General features: G+C 33.2%; 1 protein-coding gene across 2 annotated transcripts; it reads left to right on the top strand.

The window, feature by feature from the left end:
- Positions 1-1,149: 1,149 nt before the first annotated feature.
- Positions 1,150-26,101, top strand: LOC112051685 (segmentation protein even-skipped-like). Of its 2 annotated transcripts, none has more exons than XM_024090455.2 (4): positions 1,150-1,584; positions 14,656-14,719; positions 14,891-15,023; positions 24,438-26,101. In XM_024090455.2, exons 1-4 carry the CDS (start codon positions 1,239-1,241, stop codon positions 24,756-24,758), a joined length of 864 nt encoding a protein of 287 aa, XP_023946223.1. In that variant the 5' UTR covers positions 1,150-1,238; the 3' UTR covers positions 24,759-26,101. The 2 variants fall into 2 exon arrangements, with proteins under 2 accessions (XP_023946223.1, XP_023946224.1); XM_024090456.2 differs by lacking the exon at positions 1,150-1,584 and adding an exon at positions 5,873-6,192.
- Positions 26,102-26,842: the final 741 nt, after the last annotated feature.

Raw genomic sequence — 26,842 nt, 5'->3', positions numbered from 1 at the left:
CTCATCAAATTTAATATAATTAATATTAATTTCGTGTAGTAGAATCGTCATCAACCCATATTCGGCTCACTGCTGAGCTCGAGTCTCCTCTCAGAATGAGAGGGGTTAGGCCAATAGTCCACCACGCTGGCCCAATGCGGATTGGCAGACTTCACACACGCAGAGAATTAAGATAATTCTCTGGTATGCAGGTTTCCTCACGATGTTTTCCTTCACCGATTGAGACGCGTGATATTTAATTTCTTAAAATGCACACAATTGAAAAGTTGGAGGTGCATGCTCCGGACCGGATTCGAACCCACACCCTCCGGAATCGGAGGCAGAGTTCATATCCACTGGGCTATCCCGGCTTTGGTAGTAGAATAAGGGTCCAGAATCAATCAATTAATAAAAGTTAAGGATTTCATAGTAAAACCTAATTTAAAAATTATGTATTTAATTTATTAAATTTTTCCAAACGTCAATAAGCTGTCGTCCATTTTGTGACGTCACGATGTTACTTGATGTCATAATAGGAATAAACGTCAAACTAATTATTATTATCTAATAATTTTGTCAAGGTTTTACTTCGATAGATTATAATATACCGAAAAATAACATGTTATATTGTATTAAGTATGTTCAGTTCACAATATATCGACAGATTACAATATCGCGAATGAGATTATAAACTAACGTATTTTACAATTTAACGGTGACCTATACAAACAATAGATAACCTTTTCATTTACAATAACTTAAGTAGCTAGGTACTTATTATATTTATGTATGTCTGTACCTCTATCATAGGTATATTTTTTCTAATAACGGACATTTTGCTGAATACAAAAACAAAACACGTCCTAATAAAGCGCAAGAAAAAGTATACAACCTTTTTTCACGAATAACCACAACAGATTACGTGCAATTATATTAATTTTACCGCACTTATGAAAACATGCTTTATATTTAGCGACACAAGGTTCATAATGGAACCGTGTTGTTTTTCATGAAAACTGTTTCGAACATTAATGCATTGGATAATAGACTCAATCGCTATGATATTATGGTTGAAATTTGTTTACAATTCAGGTTTGTATAGTATACACCCCCACTAGAAGGCGTGGTTATTTCCAATCTGTGGAACCTCCACAAAACTCGTCAGCGATCTGTCAGATACGGACGTTCCAAATTCGAAATTGTGTTAGTGGCCAGTGCGTGCAGTGATTATTAAAAAAAAGCAATTCGATTACAAAGTGATGGAGTCGGAAATCAACAAGATGACGAAAATACCACCAAAGAACTTCTCTATAGAATCGATTGTTGGATTAAACGAGCGACGTTCACCGGAAATCGATATCGAAAACACGATTACCGATTTTAATACAGATCATTCGGAGGATGAAGACTTGAAGGTTAGAGATGGGAAGATGTACTATTTCCAACAAAATAGAGTGCCGAATTTTCCGTTTTTCATGTCCTACGATAAAAGGGGAATGGCAACCGGATATCCGGAAAATCCTGGGAATGAAGACTTGAAAAGGGCGAGTCCGGGAAGTGTCAGGAGCGAAGTCGATAGCGATGGTGCTGAAGACAGACCACACGGTAAGTTTTTCAATAGTTATACTTACCTATGGGATTTTCTTCATGAAATACCTACACCATGCAAGTTGAGTGCTTATTTCTCTGCCTAAACTTTACGACTTTAAATGGAACTTTACTTGTAATAGGTAGGTACTGGTTATTTATCAGAAAACAAAGCAGCGTCAACCTACCTACATTTTAAATGTACCTACCTATCTACGTACTGATCTAAAAAGTAATTCTGGATATTTGTGCTTTTTATTTAACTTATTGTTTATGCTACACATTATAATATTTAGGTACCTCATAACGATGCAGCCAAAAATATTGGAAATAGTTATTCCTAGAAACCTTTTTCCGAATTTTCCGGCCGACGGAAAGCTTAATGCTGGTTTTATTTTATAAAGTTGTTACTTTTTAATAGAAGTACTAAAACTAAACTAATATTAGAATAATAATAATAATTTAATAATTATTATTTGATGTAATAAATATTTAATTACTTAACATTTTGTCCTCAGCGGAAGAAACTACTGATTAAGTACATAATTTTTAATACTCGTAGCCTTTAATACTCGTATTACAAACGTTTCATAATATCTAATAATATTAATGGATATTAGGGATATTATATTAAATGTTCTGTACTAAAATTGTGCCTTAGACAAAAATATTCTTGTGCTATTTTTTCATAAAGTCCTACGCACATTTAGTTTTCCGAATGCATTAGAAACTTTTTCGGTCCCTACCTATTTCAATAAAAACAAATACCGGCCTCAACTATTTATAGAACTTATTGAGACATAGCGGTAAACTGTTTTAATGGCGGCTAATATAACTATAGAAAAGATTACAAAGACCAAAGGGCCGACGCCGACGGAACGGCTTTTTACTGCAATTTAAATTATTGTTGGTTGTAAAATCCTAATGTACAACGTTAGTTGTTATGAAAGTAAAATTAGGTGCTTTTAATGTCAACCATTGTTTTTAAAATCCATAACTTAGGTAAGCGGCTATTATGAATTTTAAGCCTAGATGGTAAAACCTTTGAATGTTACTGTTTATATTAGATCAATAAAGGCAGCATCACTGTATCTAAGCCTACCTCATATTAATTGTAGTCCTTAACGTTTCTTATTTATTGAATAGACTATAACTTGATTAATCCGATGCAATAATATTTTACTAATTCAGGCTATTTTTTTTTGAGATTCAAAGCAATGATTTTTATTATTTAATAGTTTTCTTTTTACAAAAAATTATTAGTAGAATAATTATAAAGTAGAACAAAAAAGTTAAAGGTAAATATTAGCAAGTTGTTCTTATAAATAATGTCCATAATTCATAGACAACAAACCCTAATTCACATGCATACTTTTGATAAGTGTGAAATTGATATTAGGGGTTACTACCCCTCTATTAGAGCAAAGGCCGATGAAGCAAACGATTTGCAAATATAAATATTTATATTTAACAGTATATTAAATAATAATAAACAAGGGTGACACATTTGTTGGTCAATATCATAATTTATGGAAACATTTTACCAAATACTACTATTTGGTATTTGACAAAATATTTCGTTGGCTTTTGTGACAGAGTTTGTGTGTTACTGTTAGTAGAGCTGCCTGAATAATACTGCAAAGCTTATTTCACTATAATTTCATTATTTTCATTATAAAGTTATATATTAGGTACCGACTGGCGAAATTATAGGTTTCCACCAACTTCTCTGCAGACTGAGAATTTAAATTTTCTTGGAAGAAACCTAGGACCTCGTGATTTGAAGCCACATAAGCTATCCATTGGACGAATAAAGTTTTTAATACTACCTAAATAGGTAATTACTACATTGACTCATCGTTTTCTGCCTAGAATAGCTAAATAACTTTGTTTTATTGTACAAATATACGGACTAAGCAGTTAGCCCATCTAATCTTAGAAGTTTTCTGTAATAGTACACAATATATTAATATATTTGCAAGACACATGAACACAACATTTAAAATTTGATTTTCGGCGATAAAAACATTAGATATGGCCTGTCCTTTTAAAGCAACGCTTTTTAGTGCTTTCGGGGATAAGCGTTAACAAACAGACTGTGTTATTATGAATCAATCTAGTTGTAAAAAATGTATTTAAACGAAAAATCCAAATCCAAATTCATAAAGCCAAGACAGACATCCAAATATACCCTTTTTATATATTTTATAGGTATTTCAGGTTAAAATCGTTAATATAAAGTGGTAATACCAGGGAACTTAAATACACTTGAATAAATATGATAGTATAAAGATAGATATTGTTGCAGATATCAATAGAAACATCTCAAAATTAGACACAGACAATTTACAATGCAAAATAAAGGATGTTTCGGGAAGTTATGCTTTAATTTTATACAAATCATCGCCCAACCGTCCAGTAGCAATTTGTTTCGACTAACATTGTTTATAATAATGCGTCTCCCGCCATCTTGTCGCAGCGTGTCATCTGTTTAAATCGCCGCCAAAACAATACAGACCATAGACAATAGATGCACGATGCTACAATGACAAAGTTTTTCATGTTGGTCCACAGGCTTTTGCTCAATTATAGAGTGGTGCATTGTGGCCAATTAGACAAAGACCGTTGGTTTGGAAATTTCTCTTTTATTGCTGCTTGTCTTTACATTTTAATTTTTGGGTTTATTGCTTCCATATTTTGAAAGAATTCTTTACTAGGAATTTTCAGTTTCCAACGACCGATCTAGTTTCTGTAAGTTACCTTGAACTAGCTGCACACAAGCAGAAATAACGAAGTCCTAATGCTGACATACCTAGGTAAACACCTACCATTTACTTTCCAACTTAAGTTATTACTATACTTAGATATTGGGTAGTAGATAGCATCCGAATACTTAATTAATTGTAAAAAAAACTGTAAAAACTTAATTTGATTTCATATATTTATGAGTAGCTGTAGCTGTATTGAAAAAATAATTGAATTGTACAAATTCATTTGAGACATGAATTTACCAACCTACAAAGTAAATAATAAATTACAAATTATTTTTAATATGCAACAATAGTCTTTGATTTCTGAATTCCTAAAAACTGTTACAGAAATAAGAAAGTTGCAGGATAGTCAGCATCTTTTGTTTCAACTTTAATTTAGGTGCTTAATTACTTACTTTAAACAACCTAAATTATACAACCATAAGTAAGTTTGTTTTAAGCTTGCTTAGGTACTGTCTTTAATATTGTTGCTTGGAATTTTTTATAAGCTCGTTTATTAAAATCTTCGAACTTATTGAGAAGATACTTGGAATTTTTCTATAACCTCGTTTATTAAAATCTTCGAACTTATTGAGAAGATACTTGGAATTTTTCTATAACCTCGTTTATTAAAATCTTCGAACTTATTGAGAACCTTGCCCGTAATTTCGTTTTGAATTAAAGATTAAGTTAAAGTTAAAGTAAAATCGTAGCGAATTCAAAATCTTAATATAGGGGTAGTACCTACTCTTAGTACTCCTACAAAATTACAAGATAGGTATGGCGTAGGTAGCTAGGTGCCATAAAACAATTTATCAGCGAGGTGTTATAACGTATTAATAACTGGGGCCGGGTAATAACGGTCCATGATGCTGAGAGATTAAAATGAGATGAACTGAATTAAATTGTAAAGGTAGCGGCGCATTGTGCCGATCTGCGGAAGCTGAGAATTCTGCTCTAGCAATATTAAAAAAAAAATCTTTTTTACGAAAAATGAATGGCAATAGAATTGTGAATGTTACTTTTAAATTAATTTCAAGTAGGGTACTATCAGTAGGTTTAGAATTTAAAACTATTAACTGTAGATATCTGTCTATTAAAATGTATAGCCATCTTTTAGAAAGTGTGTTGAATAAATTAATCATGTCATATTAAAAAAGACACTAAATGAAAATCTCTTTTTGTCTTTAAACTAGCTCTTAATACAAAGAAACAACCGCCGACCTAAGCATATGATCACGAAAGGCATTCCTTGGCACCGGCGCGCTAATAAATTCTACTTACAACTATGCAATAAAAATTACCCAAAATTGGTAGGAAACTAAAAGCAAACATTATACCGAATAAAGACGCCCATAAAAATTTAAAGCCGACGAGTATGCCGCAAGCTTTATACCACTTTATGCCGTTTTACGAAGCTCATAACGGGAAAGCTCGTGAGCGAAAAGGACGGGTGTATTATCTCGATCCCGCCCTATTTGGTGGGGAGAGAAACGAGCGGCGTTATTGGCTCGCGCATTATGGATTTTTAGTAGACCTTACCGCGGGCTGACGTGCGCACCTCAACTCCTTATCACCTTGAAAATACGGGCTACAATTCCGACCTGACGCAACAGTGTGCGTAGTGCTTTACCGACAGGGCGTTCTCACACATAGACAATAAAAAGTGACAGTTTACTTTTTAACGCGCTTTAGCAGCCAGTGTTTTTATCTTTTTCATTGTTTATAGTTTTTTTTTATTTTCTATCTAATTACTTAATTAAAATGGTTACAAATTCGATGGATAGACTGAGTGAGCTGTCGGCAGATCTGATGTCGAAATCTCATGTTTATGATAATGATCCTAACACACCGCCTTCATCTCCTAAATGCAAAGGTATGTTTATTTACGTTTAGTATACCTACCTACCTTTACTTATGTTTATAGGTATATTTTTAATTTTATTAAATTAATTAAGTAAATATGCTTAATAGGATTTTTTTCAATAGTTGTCAGTAATCATAATATGTTCAGTATACACAAGGCTTTTTATTTTCAAATTACGATTGTATTGGATACCTACTTACGTGTTATTATATATTTTAATGAATAGTATAACAGTCTTTCTTTGTATTTTTTATATCTGCTGTTTTCTTATACATATTTATGTAGATATTGATTTGTGTTGTTTAAGTACATATATATTTATTTATTTATTTCTACCTGTGTAATCCTCAAGGCCAAATAAATCGGTAGGTCGGTTGAAGTGCAATATTAGATTGGTAGGTACAATTTTAGGGAATGATCTTATGCTAACACTATTAAATAAAAAATGCTTAAGTCTCAAATAATTCAGTATTAAAACAAACATACGTACCTACGTACCTACCTACCGAAAACCTTTTTCTCTATCCACCTAGAAGAAGTGGCGTGCTCTTCATACCTGCATAAATGCACTGGATTGGAGAAGGAATTTTCCGTTTTGTACAATTTGTACATACCTACAGTGCATATCCTAGTTAAAAGCCTTCTTCACGCCACTGGTTAGAAGTCAGTTTTTATTTTTAACTTACCTACTTACACTTTTATTTTACATCGTTTGGGACTTTTAAAATTTCAATAATCCATCATTAGACCATTATCGCTTAACTGTAGTCAGTTTTCACTAATTGTTACAAACAATAGACTGTCCTTTGCTAAAAGCCGTCAAAGGAAAATGGATCATAAAATGTAAACAAACACAGGGAGGTAGATACATACACACTTACATACAAGTCAGTGCGAAAACGGAACGCTGTTCGATTTTACACTTTGTTTCCTTGTAATAAGGGTGTAAAATTATTTTGCTAATGGCAATGTTAATTGTGTCGAAAATAGGGTTGTCTACTGCACATTGAAAATTGTGACGGTACGTTCGGTGACGTTTCATTATTTCTTAGTTTGTAATTAATACTTTTTCATAAATATAATATGTATTTAGATGGTAATTAGTGCATATAGCATACTATGATGTAAGCGGGTAATTGTGTAATGTTATATCATTATACAAAAACATTTGAGTGTGTTAGTACTATTTTTATTTTTATTATAAGTTTCGTGTTATAATCATGTTTTTGAAATCATAAAATTAGTTGGCACCTATAGCGGTTAGCTAAGATATTTTGTAATTAAAATTAAATTCTTCTTTCTTAAATAATGAATCTAATTAATTATTAGATCAGGATTTTTCCTCAAAAGGACCCAATGAAATACAGGAATTAATTGAACTAAGAGTTAGGTTAAAATAGATTTTTGTCATTTCTCCTTGTTTATTTAAATAATAGTTAGATACGTTTCAAAAATAGTAGGTCTGCGTGAAAAATTTATTTTGACTTTTGTTTCGAAATTAGACAACCCTGTTTCTTTAGCCCCTATAAAACTATTAGAAGACTTTTACAACATCTTTGTGAATTGCCGACTTGAATAACCCACCTCACCTTTTGTTGCCTTAATGGAAGGTTCATTTCTATTACCGTTAGATCCAGGGTGGCCTTTGCGATTTAAAAAATATCCCGAAGACAAACAATTTTAATATTTTACCTACTTTTATGTTTTAAAGATCTCACTTCAAAATAACTAATATAAATATTTATAGAAAATTAAATAGGAAAGTATCTGTATATACAATTATCCATATAACATTGTTAGTTAATTTATAAATAATATGTAACGGTCGCCCGCAGCCACGATTTTTTAAAAATTCTGTTATTTAAATTTTTATTGCTATTGCTACACAAAAAAAAACAAGCATTGTTTCAAAATAAAATTTCAGCAGTAATTATATATTCCTTCCTTATGAAACGTATAAAGTTCTAAAGCACAAATAAATACGTTTAATTCTCCTTAACTGCCTGTAATTAAGTTACAATAAAATCAGCAATATATTCCAAATTGACTTGTTTAACAACCCAGAATCCGCAGCTGTCCAGATTATGGAACAAAAGTTTCATTGTCAAAATCAAATTGTCTATGGTCAAAAGAAAAGCGCGGGTGTAACGTGATCCCGCCACAATTTGGCAGTTTACGCCATTTTTAATTATACGTGAAGACTTAGGGTGTCCGTACAATATTGGCGACTGTGAATTATTGACCCTCACGATGTCATCTAACCAATGACCAATACACTTGATATTTAGTTGCATAGGCAACGTTGTTTTTTTTTCAATAAATAGTTTTCTGGAACCTAAGAAAATTTAATTTGAAAACTGTGGTATGATGACGAATCGAGTTCCAATGTCAGTTTAAAAGAACTTGTAAAGTTAGCCAAGTACTTAACAAAAGAGCATACAAAACAGTTTTTGAATTGAATGAAAAAACTAAAATTAGAAAAGGCTTTTTCATCAGCTTTATAATTTTATATAAAGAGGGTCCTTCTTTTACGAACTTATTTTTCTTTTTTCTAGTTGTGGTTTGCCGTCGAAACGCTAATACAAAATGAGCAAAGCGACTAGATAGTTGCACAAGCGATAGTTGCGAAACTGCATCTTGTAGTACAGTAAATCGCAAACGGAGCATCATAAAAGCCAGTATGTCTTGTCAATTGGGCTTAAACTGATTGTGTTTTTATTGCATCCAACTCCCCGCGGAGATATTTATCTTCATAACATCGCTGCCGACTAGTAGATACGGATTTTATTATCAAAATTGGTTTAGGGCCGAGGGGAGCGTGCTAGGGGGATGACACCGTGTAATTGGCTCTACATTGGATAATTGGTCTGCAAATGTTTTGCTCCGATTCAACTGTGAATATTGTTTTAATTCTTTTGGGAGGGTGCTAATTTTTGTTGGAGAAATATTCATATTTAAGTTCTTTTTTTTTTAGTTCATGCCAGTGTTTTAGAGTGGTGTAATTGAAACGGTGTATTTTTTGATACTTATATTTTTTTTGAAGATGTCATTGTAGAGCATTTAATGAATCTTTCAATTTCTTAAATCAAAATACAAATACATATTGTCTAGACTAAATATAATAGATATGAAAAAATTAACTACAAAATATAATTTAATGCATTTATAAAAGAGTAGGTAACTTTAGTGCTAATATAAAATAAATAATAATTAAATGTCATTTTAAAACCACACGTTCTTTTTGGCGTCTTAACAAGTCGTATTCTCTTATGTTCGCATTATTATATATATAGGCAACTTAATTCCAATAATAATTAGGTAATAACTATTTTTATCACTGAAATTATCTATCATAACGACAAAACATTAATGCCGTTCTGATTTCAAATAAGCACGTAGTACCACTAGCTATCCATCTTAAATCTATGGGTCCGATAAACATTGTCTATGACACGCTTCCATAGACAATAAGCAATAGGTCACAATAGCGATACAATTAGGGACGCGTGGCGCACGCGAGGGTCGTGGCCGTTCTCGATTATTCCGAATGGTTAATATATTGGAATCGGTTTCCGGCTATTACAAGGGCTATTTGGTTCGCAAATTGGTCGGTGCCACTATTAATTAACTGTTTAACGCTTAAGGTAATCGATTCGGGCGGCTGATTAATCGGAAACGGTTAATGTTATCAATAGATTGTTGTTTCTGCTACATTTTTTCTTTTTTGCTTTTTAAACCTATCTAGATTTTTAGCAATGGTGGGCAATCTTTTACATTACCTACCTTTTTTATCATCTCCTTTCCCTTATCTCACTTAAGTGGGGTCGGAAAAATATGTCAATCTTTTCTATTCCTATCTATTACTCGTCAACTCGTCCTCCACTCCCTTTACAAACATGTCCTCTATTACACAATCCAGCCTTCCTCTCCTCTTATGTCCTTCACATTCAACATTCAACATTTTTCTAGTAATATGACTTTCCTCCCTACGCATTACATGTCCATACCAAGCTAACCTCCTACTCCTCAATTTTTCTGTCACTAACGCCACTTTCAGACTACCTCTTATATACTCACACTACCTATTACGTATTGTTACCTAGGGCATAAAAATATTTATTTTAGGGAAAAGCGAACCGCCTTTTAAAACAGGCAAACCTTTCCTTAAAAACGAGCATGGCGAATACCTTATCCAAATTGAGACAGTATAGTAGAAAATCATACAAAGAAACACAATAACTCTTTTTTAAAGTCGGCTAGGACAGTCAAATCCCATCCAGATATAATGACGACGTCTCAAATAATGTATCACACGTTAGCGAACCAATTTGAACATTCAGAGGCGCGCTAATCAAGACAAAAAGCGATTTCATAACAACGCCATAATGCATTTGATAGTTTGTAATTCCAAGGTACCTAGGCAATATAATAATTCACAGAATAACAGTTCTTATTATATGTGACAAAAGGAACTCAATCCCTTGAACATTGTAGATATTGGTCAAGGGAGTTACTATGAAAATAAATTGACACAATAAAGATATTTTTAGCTAGGCTATTATTAGAAAAAATAATTTTAATTACGTGAAAATAATATTTTCACTTAAAATTGTAATTTAAAAATTTAATTTTTTTTTTAATTTTTAAAGATTTGATTTTTTTTTAAATCTCTCCCAATCTCAATGAACCGAAGCCAGAGTAGGTTATCTAATAACATACCATATCAATAATGGCACATTAAGCTTTATTTACCTACCTTTGAAAATAGCATGAAAATGTGTTACGTAAGTAACAGACAGATTGGTTTCAAAAGACACAAAAAAATTTAAAATAGAATTCTTTATTGAAGTAGGTTAAGGATTGGTTTCAGTGTTAATTTCATGCCGTTTATTAGTTAATGCTAATTATATATACATCCAACGTACTCTAAGTGTGATCTAGATACTCGTTTAAGTCATAGAGACTCTCGGTTCCACTGTTTTAAATATATTTTCTTTTCATATAACCCTGCTGGCAGTACTAGACACCACTCATGAGTCATTCGGACTCAATGCAAGACTGTTAACGTATTTTCGCAAAATAGGTCTCACTGCCCACTGGGTGTTTATTTTGTAATGTGTCCCTGCCTTTACGAAATTTGTAAGTCACCACACTGAAGACACGACTTATATGCAGTATTTGTAATCTTAATTAGCGTTCCTTTCGAAACAATGACTGTCCGACACGATTTCGAAATCATTCACCGAAAACGACCACAGCACTTTATAAATGCATCAAAAACAACGTCAAAAGTTAAGCACGTATCTAAATTTGCCATCTTAAGTCGTATTGCTTTTGTATTGTCTATGAATGAACGAACTTTTAAGTGTTAAGTCACGTCTTTTGCTTCAATACAGACTATACAAACACTCAAACTGTAGGTATGTGATGTGAATGTTAGAAAGGTTCATAATATAATATCATGCGACTTGAGCAGATCGGCAGGTTTAGATAATTAGATACATATTCCATAAAGACGATGGTATTGGTGATTTTTTAGTTTTAAAATTGAAGAAATATAAGATACTAGCGGACGCCCGCGACTTCGTCCGCGTAAATTTCGATGTCAACTTTACTACTACCCCTACCCTACCCTACCCCTACCCTACCCTACCCCTACCCTACCACTACCCCAACCCTACCCTACCCAACCCCTACATCTACCCTACCCTACCCCTACCCCTACCCCTACCCTAACCCCAAACCTACCCCTATGCGAGTGTCATAGGCTATGTTTGATCCCCATATTCACACGAGAACGGGAGCTACGTAAATGAAAGCGCCGGGCGTCATATAGCGGAATTTCTGCGTCTTTTAGAAATTTTGTATTATCTCCGAAACTATTTAACTAATTAACATACTATAAAGGTCAAATATTATCTCCATAATATCCTTGTGATTATTAAATAATTTATTTGAATAAGGATTAAAGTTTAGTTGTATAAATAATGACGTAAACCTAAGTATATAAAATTAATAATTTTTAAAACACAAAAGGTACTATATCTGCTAATATATAGCAGATAGATGTATGGTGTCGCGGACTTTTTTGTAGAACTTTTAAAGATACATAAAGTCTCCATACATTAATTTCAATTTTACACAATAGTTAAGGCAGCGCATGCGAATAAGTCTGTTTAAGAGGATTTTCAGTCCGACCTGTATGACAAAAACTGTGATAACTCGGCTAATATATATGATACCAATATAAAATATAGCCTATAGCACTCCCCGATAATGTAGCATTCTACTGGTGAAAGAATTTTAAAAATCGGACCAGTAGTTCCGAAGATTACCCCATTTGAAAAATGTGACAAACTTACAAACTTACAAACTTTACCTCTTTATAATATTAGTATAGATAAACATCATCAAGATTTTGCAGAACATCTATTGCATACCACGTGAGGATAAACCTAAATACGATAAATCCTTTAAAAAAACTACATCAAAAAAAATAACATGTCGTGTGTAATAAAGATAAAAATGTCTTCCGTTCGAAAACAGAACGGAAGCTAATTCAGGAAGCTTTCAAATATTGTCTATGGCATTTTTTTGAGACACACGCCAACAACACAGCTGGTGCTCAGCGGCGGTGAAAAGAGGTCTCATGTCGTGTTACAAACTGTTTGAATGAAAGGAAGCTACCGGCTAGACTATTGCAAATTGGTTTTAAGTGATCTGTCGCCACCCAGCATGGGAACCAGTCAAGTGGTTGAGACGCCACCACGGTTTCGGGCAAAAACTAACCGACACTTGAAACAAGCAATAAATATTGTATAATTACGATCATTTATATTTTGCTAACCTATTATAATATCATGCTGAATGACATTAGACTCAATATTTGAAAACTAACAGTAATTAAAAATATTATTATTTAGCCTAATTTATTTATATGTATTTCGATTACATGACATTAATAACTAGGTACTTAAAAATGTTCGTGTTTAAATTGCAAGTAAAAATCCTATGTAGAGGTACTAATATACTTTACATTACATATGTATTCCTATAAGTAACAATCATATAAGTTGTAATTATATAACAACTAAGTATAAAAACATTTCATCTGCTAAGTAATCGAAAGTTCAAAATAAAAATTGAAACTAATTAAGTAATCTATACCGAACCGCCTCGATCCAAGATTGACTTATCATAAAATCGTACGCTTTCGTTCGGAAACCAGAAGCCTCAGGCCAGAGGTGTTAATTGCACACCCATCGCCTCAAAAGCAGTACATTAACACAAAACAAACACAAATAAGCTATTGTCTAATTAAATATTTTCCCATGCCCCTTTATGTGTTCATATGAGTATCTTTCTTTGGCTTATAAACATTGGCTACAAAGGCACCGAAAGCACACACTATTGCCGACTCGTTTAAAAAACAAAAGAAAAAACAGTAGCACCAAAACACCGACTTTACAGATCTGATTAGTCGCTGAAGTGGTTCTAAATTTAAAAGGGGCGGCAACTTATTGACACTGACCGTTGAAAACGCTTTCAAGTCACGTTTGACGTTGACGTTTGTCTATGGTCTATTAGCGTAACGGCGGCTCGATTAAGACATTCAATTTAACTTCCGGTGCATTCTACATTTGAAATACATTTACGTAAGTAGAAAAGCAGAAGCGGCAACATAATATGAATTAATACTAGTATCTATCTAAAAATAATTAGTTACCAGTTGGTTATTACTTTGTATAAACTACAGCACTGTATGCCTAATTTAACCAAAGAGGTTGTAATGTTAAAGCATACCATATAACTCATCATACTACCTAATCTTTACCAATAAGAAGAGAGATAAAAAATGTATAGACACAATTAGAATAATTAAAGTAAGCTTACGTTATTTGGCTTTAAGAAGGATTTAAGCGGTGTTCTTTGAACCAAGTGCCAGTAGCTGATGTCTAGACAAAACAGTAATTAAGATAAGCGGTGCTTAAATATTAAAGACATGCCGCTTCAAGTACTACTTATAACCCTTTAGAGCCATGCCTTCCTACAGATAACTAATTAATTATTGAACTGAAGATGCTCAAAGTCGGATTACCAGCATTTTGTTAAATCTCATTAGGTATATTTTAGTAAAGAAGGATATTTTCAAATTAGCTAATAACAATTGGGCAATATTGATCGGTTGTACCTAGATTTAACTTCTAAATTACAAAAACTTGTACTAAATAAAAAAATATATAGATTCTAAAGAGTTGGGAACATCTTCCTTTGTTGATGTCGTGTAATACTGACTTTTTGCCGACTTTACGTGGTAAATTCGGTGTTTTGAACTGGCAGTAGGTAGTTCGGAAGATACAAAGTTGGCTTGTATAAGCATTGGTAAAAAAAGCCTACATTAAAAAAAAACTTCATATTGAATAGAGAAAAAAGCTTACAATTTTTATGCTCAATTTTTTTTTTTGTTCGCAGAATCACTCAGTCCACAATCGGAACAAATAAACACTTCAAATGCAGCACCGGACCCTAACATAAGGTAAAATATTTAACAGAAAATTGTATTTTTTTTTGGAATACCACAAAAATTTTCTTTGGTGTAAAGAATGTAAAAGATGAAGCCGTATTTCTAATCCATAAAATTATATTAAAATGTTTCGTCAATTAATTATATCTACTATTTAAAACTAAAACCAGTTTCCTTTGTCAGGAGGTACCGCACAGCGTTCACAAGAGAACAATTGGCTCGTTTAGAAAAAGAATTCATGAAGGAAAACTACGTTTCAAGACCAAGAAGGTGCGAATTGGCTGCACAGTTACAGTTGCCAGAGTCCACTATCAAGGTAAAAAAAACACATTGTCTATGATCTATCAAGTATACCTATTCTCTAGATTAGGTAGGTCTATGGGCATAAGTACGGGATTTAATTATGTAAATTTAACTACACATCGCCTTATATCTACTGAATTAAAATCAAGTTTCTTTCCTATCCCAGCCTAGCTTTGCTGTGGCTGAATCTTTAGTACAAAATAACATGCTTTTTAAATTTCGCAAGAGCTAATTTTAAATGCTGCTTTTTTAAACATCCAAAATGGGATAATTATGTTGCGTGAGTGAGACATTTACTTCGTTACAAACGCCAACGCATTTTCAGACGGTCTCTAAGTGCGCAGAATTGACGTTACTATCGGAAAGTTGTCAATCGTAACGTTACGAAAAGGGTATCGCTTCTGTTGGGGCGTCAGTAATTGAACAGAGGTCGGTCTCAATCGGGTCACGACGTGGGTGACCCGCATGAAGTAATAAAATAAGCGCGAAAGCTGAAACAGCCTTGTGTACCTACACCGTTTCGGGGTTTCGGAGCTACGTGACTATAGCCTAACGAGTCTCTTCGTATCTCTTCTGTATATCTACTGACATGAGTTTTTCTAGCAATATCATTATCATCATCTTTATCGAGAGCGCGCCACTCCACCACATATGATTCTCTTTTTCTGTTTAAGGGTATTTTTCATATCTAAAGCCACTAGTTGGTTATTATTGATCGTTGTTATTGATCTTTTTGATTTATGAGCGCCTAACTAATGTAACAATAAAATACACGTCGAATAGATAACCTTCTCTCCGTATTTCGTCGGTTGAACATGTCCTTTCAATCCTGCAATGGTGCGCGGACACAATCGGAGAGATCACAAGCAGGATCTATAGCTTTGCGTGCTCTCGGAAACAAAGGAGTGTACCAGAACTGCTGACTTCCCATTCAGTGTTTTTTTTTCTTTGATGATTCATCTTGTGCCACTATAGTATGCGCGTTATCATCTGAGTCGTCCGGTCATAAAAGTCAAAAAAGATAGGAATGTGCAGCGCGCCTACCTGCGCACCCTAATTATCGATAAACGGCTACCTGCGCACGTGCTAATGATGAGTCAATAATGATTTGGACGATTCTGATTGGTCGGTTTCTAATGTAATTGCATTGCGTATTTTTTTTGCTATAAATGTGTTTACTGCAATTAAATAAATACATTCATGTGTTACTCGTTGCGCACTATGGATACTTTATTTTCTAACGTTGATCTGAAGAAATTACATGGCGATATTAGCCCTCAAGCTCGAACACTGATTCACAACGTATTCCTGTTTCTCAATGAATTGAAAAGTGATCCGAATAAAGTGGCTTCTCTAAATTTCAACAAACCACGTGAAATGGCCGCATTTGTTTGTGGTGTGAGCAGAGCGACAGTGGACCGAATCAAGACGGAAGTATCACAATCAGGCAGTACCTGTATACCAAGAACAAATTTTAAGAAACCACAAACCGTCACTAATATTGACGATTTTGATAAAAGTGTGTTGAAGCGAACTGTAGCTTCATTTTATGAGAATGGAGAGTATCCATCCGTGGCGAAAATTTTAGAAAAATTCCGTGAACAATTACCCGATTTTAAATGCGGCAACACTTCAATGAGAATACTACTGAAGGAGGTTGGGTTCCAGTATAAGAAAAATAGCGAAGGACGTAAATATTTAATGGAAAGAACTGATATTGTTTGTGCTAGAATGGACTTTTTAAGGAAATTGGATTTACTTAGAAGAACTAACGATCAGCGACCACGTTTCTATCTAGACGAAACATGGATTAATCAAAACCATGCAAGAAAGAGGATGTGGCTTGGAAGCAACGATGAAGGAGGTTTCAAGAATCAGCCTGTGGGAAAAGGCCAAAGATTAATAGTTTGCCATGCGGGTTCTGCAAGGACTGGCTTCGTTCCAGATGCGAAGCTAATATTTAAAGCGGTGAAATCAAAGGATGCTGATTACCACACAGAAATGGATGGCGAAACATATATGGCATGGTTTTCCGAATTCCTGAATCTACTTGAAGAGCCCTCAGTTATAATTGTCGATAACGCAAGCTATCATTCGATACAGTTGGAAAAGATACCCACAAGAAACACGAGGAAAGCTGAAATTCAAGAATGGTTGACAAAGAAAAAGATTCCATATTCCAGCAACGAAATTATTGAAGAATTAATAAGAAAAGTAAAAGCCAGTAACCCGCAGAAGGTCTACGCTTTAGACCATCTGGCAAATGAACGAGGTCATGAAGTAATAAGGCTCCCTCCATATCACTGTCAATATAACCCAATAGAATTAATTTGGGCACAAGTAAAGGGAGAAGTTGCGAAGAATAATAATACCTTCAAGATAGCAGATGTCGAAAATCACCTCCACCGAGCCATAGAAAATGTCACACGAGAAGACTGGGCCAAATGTGTTAGGCATGCCGAAGAACTTCAAAACAAAGATTTACAAAAAGCTCTAATTAGAGATCACGCGCCGCTTATAATAAATTTGGCAGAAGACGAAGATTCTGATGATGAAGACTCAGATGAAGATTAATTTTATTTAGTTAATAATTATATAATATGAAATATGTATTATATTAAATCAAATATTGTTAATTTTTTTAATTTTGTGAACAAGATACGATAATAAACTTTACTTATCGATAATATGTCTTTCATTGTTACACCCTTCACTAGACGGCTCCATAAGACCCATAAGTGCAAGCGAGATAGATATAGAGAAATGATTTATGGCCCTAAGACTCAGTTGTTAACGCGCGTACTATAACATAGAGTAACATAGTTCTTTTTTTCATAATTTTTATCCTAAGCAAATTCTTATTTTTATTAGTAATTGAACAGAGTTTGCTTCATAATATAGAAAAAATATTATTTATTTATTTACTTTTTGACTGGGTAGGTATAAAGTAATTCTTTCATTTTATTATATCTGTTATTTAATGTAGACTACATATTTGAATTTTGGTAATCATAGCTGTATAATGTTCTCAGCGAATTATATTCTATTTGCTGAACAAATAAACTCTTTGTACTGCACAAGTGGTATGATGCCTCAATTAGATACACAATAATTTCCATCACGAACACTTTATGGTTTATGGCGAACCGCTAATTCGCGGAATCATGTTACAAACGTGTGAATCGATGAAACGAGTTGCTGAGAGCAATTTGTGCTTCGTTCACTTGAATGAAAGGAGCGGTACCTTCCATAGACTAACATTCTTTTTTTTCAATTTTGCCTTGTGACCATACAGGAAATCGAGTCTTATTGAATTCTGTAGTAAATCCTTTAATATATAAAGATTAAATAAATCAAATCAAATTAAATTCGTACATTCTAAGAAACTCAGTTTACAAGCACTTTTGAAATTTCATTTTTTCTTTGTTATGACTCTACTACAAGTTAGAAATTGATTAAGTTCTGTTACTTATTATTTTTCCTAAATTTAATTTTATTTGCACCATCTGGATATTAGATAGTGAACATTTTTCTACACACTATATAATTATCCTTACACTCTTTCAAACATTACATAACAAATGAAGTTATTGATACAAAAATATATATACAATTACAACACAATCTTACAATATTCTGTGTAATCTCTGGACTCTACAATAGTCGTAATTAATTCTACGTTTAAAATACCGCACGCCAATTTAAATTCAAATTCTTTACAAACACTAGTCATAATGTCAATTATCACTTCGGCTACAAAAAAAGAAACGGGCACCATTAAAAAAATAAAAAAAACCAACTTGTTTATGGCTCATTCGAATTTTACATTCACGCTAATTTGTTGATGTGCATTAATAAAAGAAACCGACCGAATTATTCAGTAGCCGCGCGATGCTAATGAACATTAATACCGAAAAGAACGCTCTTACTTAAAAACTGTTAAGTGTATATCTACATAATACAATGTAGTGGGTTCCGCATTTTATGATGAGTCTTTGTTAATTCTTATTAGAAGAATATGCCGCTCTGTCTCGTAGAATCAGATATCATCAATTGACGTCATCAGTGCAAACAACAAACTAAAATATAAATTAATGTTAGATGCCACTATGGCACTACAGTTCGTTTCACTCTTGAAAGTTTGCCGCGATTCCCGATAATAGTACTTGCTATGAACGTCATACATCGTATCCATGCTATCTGAAAAACACTTTAGATGTTAATATAATTGTTTTATTATCTATTATGAAAATTATACCAGGCAAACACTTACGAGTCACGATAGTTAAAATTCTAGAAAACAATTTTTTTAAATCACTTTAGAAACGTTTATTAATTTAAAAATGAAAGGTTTACACTACCGCGGAACCCCGAAAAACGGCTGTCATTAGTGCGAAGTACCTATATGAAAAGACTTCATCGCTTGTCTATGGCCGGGCATCTGCTTTATGGTGCGATTACACCAATTAAAAACTATTAAATAAAGCCTACCATTTGATGATGTAAACTCAGATTTTTCGTGTGTTTGTTTATTATAAAGCGGTGAAATCAAAGGATGCTGATTACCACACAGAAATGGATGGCGAAACATATATGGCATGGTTTTCCGAATTCCTGAATCTACTTGAAGAGCCCTCAGTTATAATTGTCGATAACGCAAGCTATCATTCGATACAGTTGGAAAAGATACCCACAAGAAACACGAGGAAAGCTGAAATTCAAGAATGGTTGACAAAGAAAAAGATTCCATATTCCAGCAACGAAATTATTGAAGAATTAATAAGAAAAGTAAAAGCCAGTAACCCGCAGAAGGTCTACGCTTTAGACCATCTGGCAAATGAACGAGGTCATGAAGTAATAAGGCTCCCTCCATATCACTGTCAATATAACCCAATAGAATTAATTTGGGCACAAGTAAAGGGAGAAGTTGCGAAGAATAATAATACCTTCAAGATAGCAGATGTCGAAAATCACCTCCACCGAGCCATAGAAAATGTCACACGAGAAGACTGGGCCAAATGTGTTAGGCATGCCGAAGAACTTCAAAACAAAGATTTACAAAAAGCTCTAATTAGAGATCACGCGCCGCTTATAATAAATTTGGCAGAAGACGAAGATTCTGATGATGAAGACTCAGATGAAGATTAATTTTATTTAGTTAATAATTATATAATATGAAATATGTATTATATTAAATCAAATATTGTTAATTTTTTTAATTTTGTGAACAAGATACGATAATAAACTTTACTTATCGATAATATGTCTTTCATTGTTACACCCTTCACTAGACGGCTCCATAAGACCCATAAGTGCAAGCGAGATAGATATAGAGAAATGATTTATGGCCCTAAGACTCAGTTGTTAACGCGCGTACTATAACATAGAGTAACATAGTTCTTTTTTTCATAATTTTTATCCTAAGCAAATTCTTATTTTTATTAGTAATTGAACAGAGTTTGCTTCATAATATAGAAAAAATATTATTTATTTATTTACTTTTTGACTGGGTAGGTATAAAGTAATTCTTTCATTTTATTATATCTGTTATTTAATGTAGACTACATATTTGAATTTTGGTAATCATAGCTGTATAAGATAATAATATGAGTCTTTGTTAATTCTTATTAGAAGAATATGCCGCTCTGTCTCGTAGAATCAGATATCATCAATTGACGTCATCAGTGCAAACAACAAACTAAAATATAAATTAATGTTAGATGCCACTATGGCACTACAGTTCGTTTCACTCTTGAAAGTTTGCCGCGATTCCCGATAATAGTACTTGCTATGAACGTCATACATCGTATCCATGCTATCTGAAAAACACTTTAGATGTTAATATAATTGTTTTATTATCTATTATGAAAATTATACCAGGCAAACACTTACGAGTCACGATAGTTAAAATTCTAGAAAACAATTTTTTTAAATCACTTTAGAAACGTTTATTAATTTAAAAATGAAAGGTTTACACTACCGCGGAACCCCGAAAAACGGCTGTCATTAGTGCGAAGTACCTATATGAAAAGACTTCATCGCTTGTCTATGGCCGGGCATCTGCTTTATGGTGCGATTACACCAATTAAAAACTATTAAATAAAGCCTACCATTTGATGATGTAAACTCAGATTTTTCGTGTGTTTGTTTATTATTGTGGATTTTATTAGGGGTTTTAAAACAACAAACGAAACTCTCCGTCACTTTTATTCTTTTTGAACGTATCATAATAAAAATTCATCATAGGACTTTTAGTTGATAATTGGTTAGTAAGATTTAATTAGTGAGTGGGCATGTAGTGGTTTTACAATTAATTATGACTTTAGGAAAGTTTTATTATCTAGCAACTATTTTATTGTAATTAGTCTTTTGTTATATAACTCAATTGTTACAGCATTTGGCTACTTTCTCCATTAAAAAACCTTTAAGTTTTCACACTTAAAATAAACACCTTGATAATTGGAGCTTTTGATATCGTTGCAAAATTTAGGTTCGCGATAATACCTTTTATTACAATAACTGTTAAGGATGGCAATTGAAATTAAATACGAGTTGGTGTTAAGTAACAACTTAATGATTATCGAAAAATGAAAACCATTTGTAATATCGACGAAAAATAAAAAAGACAGAATGAGTTAAATAGATTTGTTATAGGTACATCTGTAGAAAGTAATAATGCTGTCTATGATGCAATTCGAAATTCGCCATCTTGGTTTCAGAATTCCCGCCAATTAACACGTCATTTTGCAGTGTTTGCACTCAAAAGGCGTTTTAAGACCCTAAAGGGAAACTTTTGTTTGACTTTGTTGTTTGGAAGTGGCCATCACTGTTTTAATGATTTTGAGATGACTGTCTCAATGGATTCGCTCGGCGAAATGTTTGCTTTACTGATTTTAAAGCCATAAGGCATGTGTTAGATATAACAAAACCAATGTAGGTACCTATACTAAATAATATTTCAAATACGAATGAGAATTTGTTTGTTTCGCTTTTATGCCATAGAAACGATGTAGTTTTCATAAGTTCTCTAGCATAATGTTCACATTATCTAGAAACTTCACGAATTTTTGTTTTACGAAGTACGTAGATATCGATATTCGATACTATATGCTACTGTTAACCAGATGTAAGTATAAAATTAATAAATGTGAATTAATGTAGAAGGTAATAAAAACAAATGAACCTTTACTGCTTTTGTTTTTGTATCATGCTTCACGGCTCTGAATCTGAACGGCGCCTTTGGAGCTAGAGAAGCATACTCGAGTCAAACATGGAGGATAATGCCATAGACAATGCAAAACAGGTCAACACAATAAAACCCCGCCCAAATTCACGTAGCTAAATCTTAAGCGAAGCGATTACGAAGAGACTTTTTACCGCAACATCATTAAAATATAGATATATGCGTAATTAATTAGCAGAGGTGTGTGAACTACTCAGCTGTAAATGTCGGAATGATTATTGAAATAAACCCGGGTGATAACGCATTAGGTATTTATTGAGACCAGTTTATTGTTGGCCCGATTCCGCTTTTGATGGCATTTTATTTTGGACCAGAGAGTTGTAGAGCGTAGAGATGTAGAGCGGCTTTGATGATTATGTAATTAAATGGAGTTTTTTTTCCACCGAATTTAAAAAGGTAAAGCCTTTAAAGCTAGTTTTCAGTAGAGCTTTTACTGATGAAGCACAGTGAAAATACGGCTGCCTTGCTTAGATATGTATGCTGCTTCACAGCTTTGCTGTGTTTCGGTCTAAAGCCATCAGGTCTGGGCCATCTGCTTAGTTCTTTAGATAATCCTGTAGAAAAAACTTACAGAATCCACATATGTATTATAAAAGGGAAAAGTCACTCATTCATCATTCACTCATCAAAATATATATACAGATTAAAGAATAATAGGCAGATAAACGGACGAGACGACGATTTCGTAGCTGTTCCAAATTCAATATTAAAAATATGAATTTCTCATTTTCGAGTCAGTAAGGTAGGTCGGTACGACAAAAAGCATTGCATCAGTAACTTTCAATATTATTCAAGAAAAATGGCGTCTTATGTTTTTAAATATATTACTGTTTACAAAAACTAAAGAAATAAAGTAACTGATTATCATATTAATTTACGTAATTGTTGTTAGTGTTAAATTTTGAAATACAAATTATGAAAAAAGTTTGTTTATGCGGATGCCAAGGAGACGCGTGACGTTTGTTTTTTATGGCTTTACCACGCTGCTTGTAAAGACTCATTTTACTCGACTCACTTCTTTATTCTGTGGATATATCCAAAACCGATTGACGTACAAAGATGTAACTAGGCGGGGAGGTAGTATTAATATGTAGTTGGTAACGGGGCCGGATTAAAGAGGTCTAAGGGCGGACGAAGTCGCGGGCGTCAATACATATATATCATTTATAGTACTAGAACACTAGAAGTATAATCCTTTCTATAATAAACAAATGTTCTTGTATGTATGATAATATATCTGAATTTTATATCGGTTCCTTTATAGAGTCGCGTTCGACTAGTTCTGTTTTATTAATTTATTTAAATTAATTAGCATTTTACACGGCTGCGAGCGGCCGACATTGCGTTGGAAACTTAAAAACTTATTAATGTTAATAAACTCTTAGTTAACATAATGTAAACAGAATATTATAAGCTTAGGAATTAATTGCTTTAATAACATGGTACTTATTTAGATTATTTTTTTTCGATACAAATAATTTATTGACGATCTTAGACTCGCCGGCTATTGTCGTATCGTAAAAGCTATACGAGATAGAAATACTCATATACTGTAATTAAAAAAAATTGCAAGTAGTACTTCCTTTTTGACTGATTTCAAAGAAGGAGGAGGTTTTTCAACTCGACTATATACTCTCGTATATTATTTGTCTATTTTTAGCTTCTACAATAATTATTTGCTTAGAATCAGACACCATTTATATATTGTTATGTATACTAGGATTCGAGGGATTGGAATGAGACACCTGATGACTCGTATGAAACTATATTCCACTTCTTAATTTAAGTACCAATTACATTCTTCCAAAACGTAGGGAATTCGTTGTCCAAGATCGAAGTCGAGATCACTGATCTTCACTTGGTCGCTCACTTCGATCTTACTTCACTATGCTCCAAAATTAAACTGCCTTAGGGAAGTGCTTTGCTCCTTACGTACTTATTTCTCTCGTCGAGTAATATTACTGTTCCAGTTTGAAGGGACGGTAGAGAAGGGGATTAGGGTATATTGACGTCTGAGATTGAAGGATACAAGACACGTTAGATACATGATGTTTTCCTGGCATGGTATCGGGAGTGTCGCTCGTTAGGTTGTGGTGTTCTATTTACCAATAAATGGGCCACATGCATACTACATAATTTGTATTATAATATATCTTACTAAACCTTCATTCCTATTGTCCACAGGTATGGTTCCAAAACCGTAGAATGAAGGACAAGAGGCAAAGAATTGCAGTTGCCTGGCCCTACGCAGCTGTTTATAGCGACCCGGCATTCGCGGCGTCAATCCTGCAAGCCGCTGCATCCTCCGTGGGGTTACCTTACGGATATCCCTCCCCCGCCCTTCTGCCCCCCTTCCATAACCCTCAATTGCTACCCTCAGGTTACCCTTACCCATATCCCCCGTACCCCAGATACCCCTACATCCCACCGACTCCTCCTTCCCCGGTGAATGCTGAATCAATACGGCCAACGTACCAAAACTTTAATATAAACGTTGACAAATAAGTTTAGTTTTTTTTAATCTATAATCTGTGGTACTTAGGAGCTGAATATACATAGATGATGCGTAATAAAAATATATTTTTTAAGTATGGTCCAACCAGAAAAATAAAGAAACATCTCGCTGTGTTGCGTAAAAATAGAACTAAGTAATTTCTTCACTGGCATTCGAAGCAATTTGCAATAAAAAAGTAATTGTCGCGTTCATAGACAAGGTTTTCAAAAAGAAGGAGGTTCTATTATCAGCTGTATGTATGTTTTATATATTTCTGGTCAGGCTATACCTAAATAAATTACAGAAACTCAATGTAAATAAAGCTTTAGGATTATCATAAATTTATTTAATCTATGTGTGTAGTTGTATGTATGTACATAAGTTTTAATTATTAGGTATTTATTTAAAAGTTTTTAATTATAGATACATATAATGTAGATAAAATAAACCCAGTTATTTGTAGCATAAAAATAAATTACCTATTCTTTTTGTTGTTTAATATGTTAACGTAATGAAAAAGACAATTGTAAATGTTATTCATTCCATTTTGTACAAATTAAATTATTTTTAAGTTTATTTTTATGTCTTTAATTCTAGTAAATTCGGGAAAATTTGACGAAATTGTTTGTCGTTAATATATCTAGCCTTTTGCATACTCGAAAATTCTAGGTGCGTGACATAATAAACATAATAAACGTGACATTAAAATTTTGATTTTAAGGCGTTTGTAAGGTTCAAACGCCTTTAAATCAAAATTCATCGTTAACACTTTGAATAAATGTGCAAAAAGTAAAATTAATAAACATGTCAGACAAATAGTTTGTTTATAATTACACTCGTAGACAATTTGTCAAAAAACCGAACCGAGTATTGGGAACCGAGACTGTGGTACCTGTATTATACCTGTCAACAGATTATTTTAAACTAATTTATGAATAAAAGATTTCTGGATTCTGGTACCTACTAGGTACTAGGTATTGACCGTTATTCATTTCAATATTTAAGAAAAAAATAAAGTGTGTCATGATTTTATTTAAGTAATCAGCCATTTTGTAAAAATAATGTATATGTATATTAATCTTTACAATATTTAGTGTATGTATAGGCTGACCAGAAAAATAAAACATCTTCATTTTGCGGAAATCGAAGGAACTTTTCTCCAATAGCATATGGTTTTAAAAGTGCTAGTGATGCCTCCATCTAGATTTTTTATGTTTCTGGTCAGACTAATAGATAACTTAATAATTTTAAGTGTTCATAGATTTTAATGTTTTATCATTTTAAATGTCATTTAGAGTAAGAACAAATTGTAAAATACTGAATATAAAAAAGACAATTATGAAGTTATATAAAATTCTGAAGTTTTATTCCGATTACAATACAATCTACCTAAAAACGTCATTGAGCAGGCATACTTATAAATGTCGCCCTGCGCATTGACTTTGTTTCCAAGATACAACCTCTAACTAGCTGCTAACTAAAGTCTTATCTACCTACCCTTATTTACGTAGTTAAAAATGAAAAAATAGTAATAAAATATAGGTACGCACTAGTGGCGAAACTAAACTCTCTAATATGATTTTTCCGAGATAGGTACATTGCATGGAAAAATCGTAACATATGAGATTTTTCTTTTTTTTTTAAGCTAACTTATCCTAATAGCTATACCAATCATGCATGGAATCATAGAGTACATTGAATATAGGGTTAAGATTACCTCAGAATCCTGCTGGTCAAAGTGCCTTAAAGCGCCATCTATTGAGCAAATAGGGAATTAAGGAGGCATATGCAATTTGTACTGAGGTCGTAATGTACAGACTGATTACACCCTGCATGGAATGGTGGCAAGAATACCGGCTGCATTTCCGCGCTGGACAGCCAGGCTGATCTTTTGCGAGCTTCATGACTTCTAATGACATCTAGCGTTGAATAATACAAGTTTCTGCGCCATCTATTATTGAATAGCTGAAACGCTTGGTCAGAAACTTCAAAAATTAGCACTAGATGTCGTTATTTGTAGATTTGAATAGCAACATTATTTCCTTTTATTACCCGACTTTCAAAAGGTAGGAGGTTCTACCATGAGTAGTAAAGG

The sequence above is a fragment of the Bicyclus anynana genome, chromosome 18, assembly GCF_947172395.1.
Source record: "Bicyclus anynana chromosome 18, ilBicAnyn1.1, whole genome shotgun sequence".
NCBI classification, from domain to species: Eukaryota; Metazoa; Arthropoda; class Insecta; order Lepidoptera; family Nymphalidae; genus Bicyclus; species Bicyclus anynana.
The sequence above is the reverse complement of the archived record's forward strand: the minus strand, read 5'-3'. Positions and strand labels throughout refer to the sequence as shown.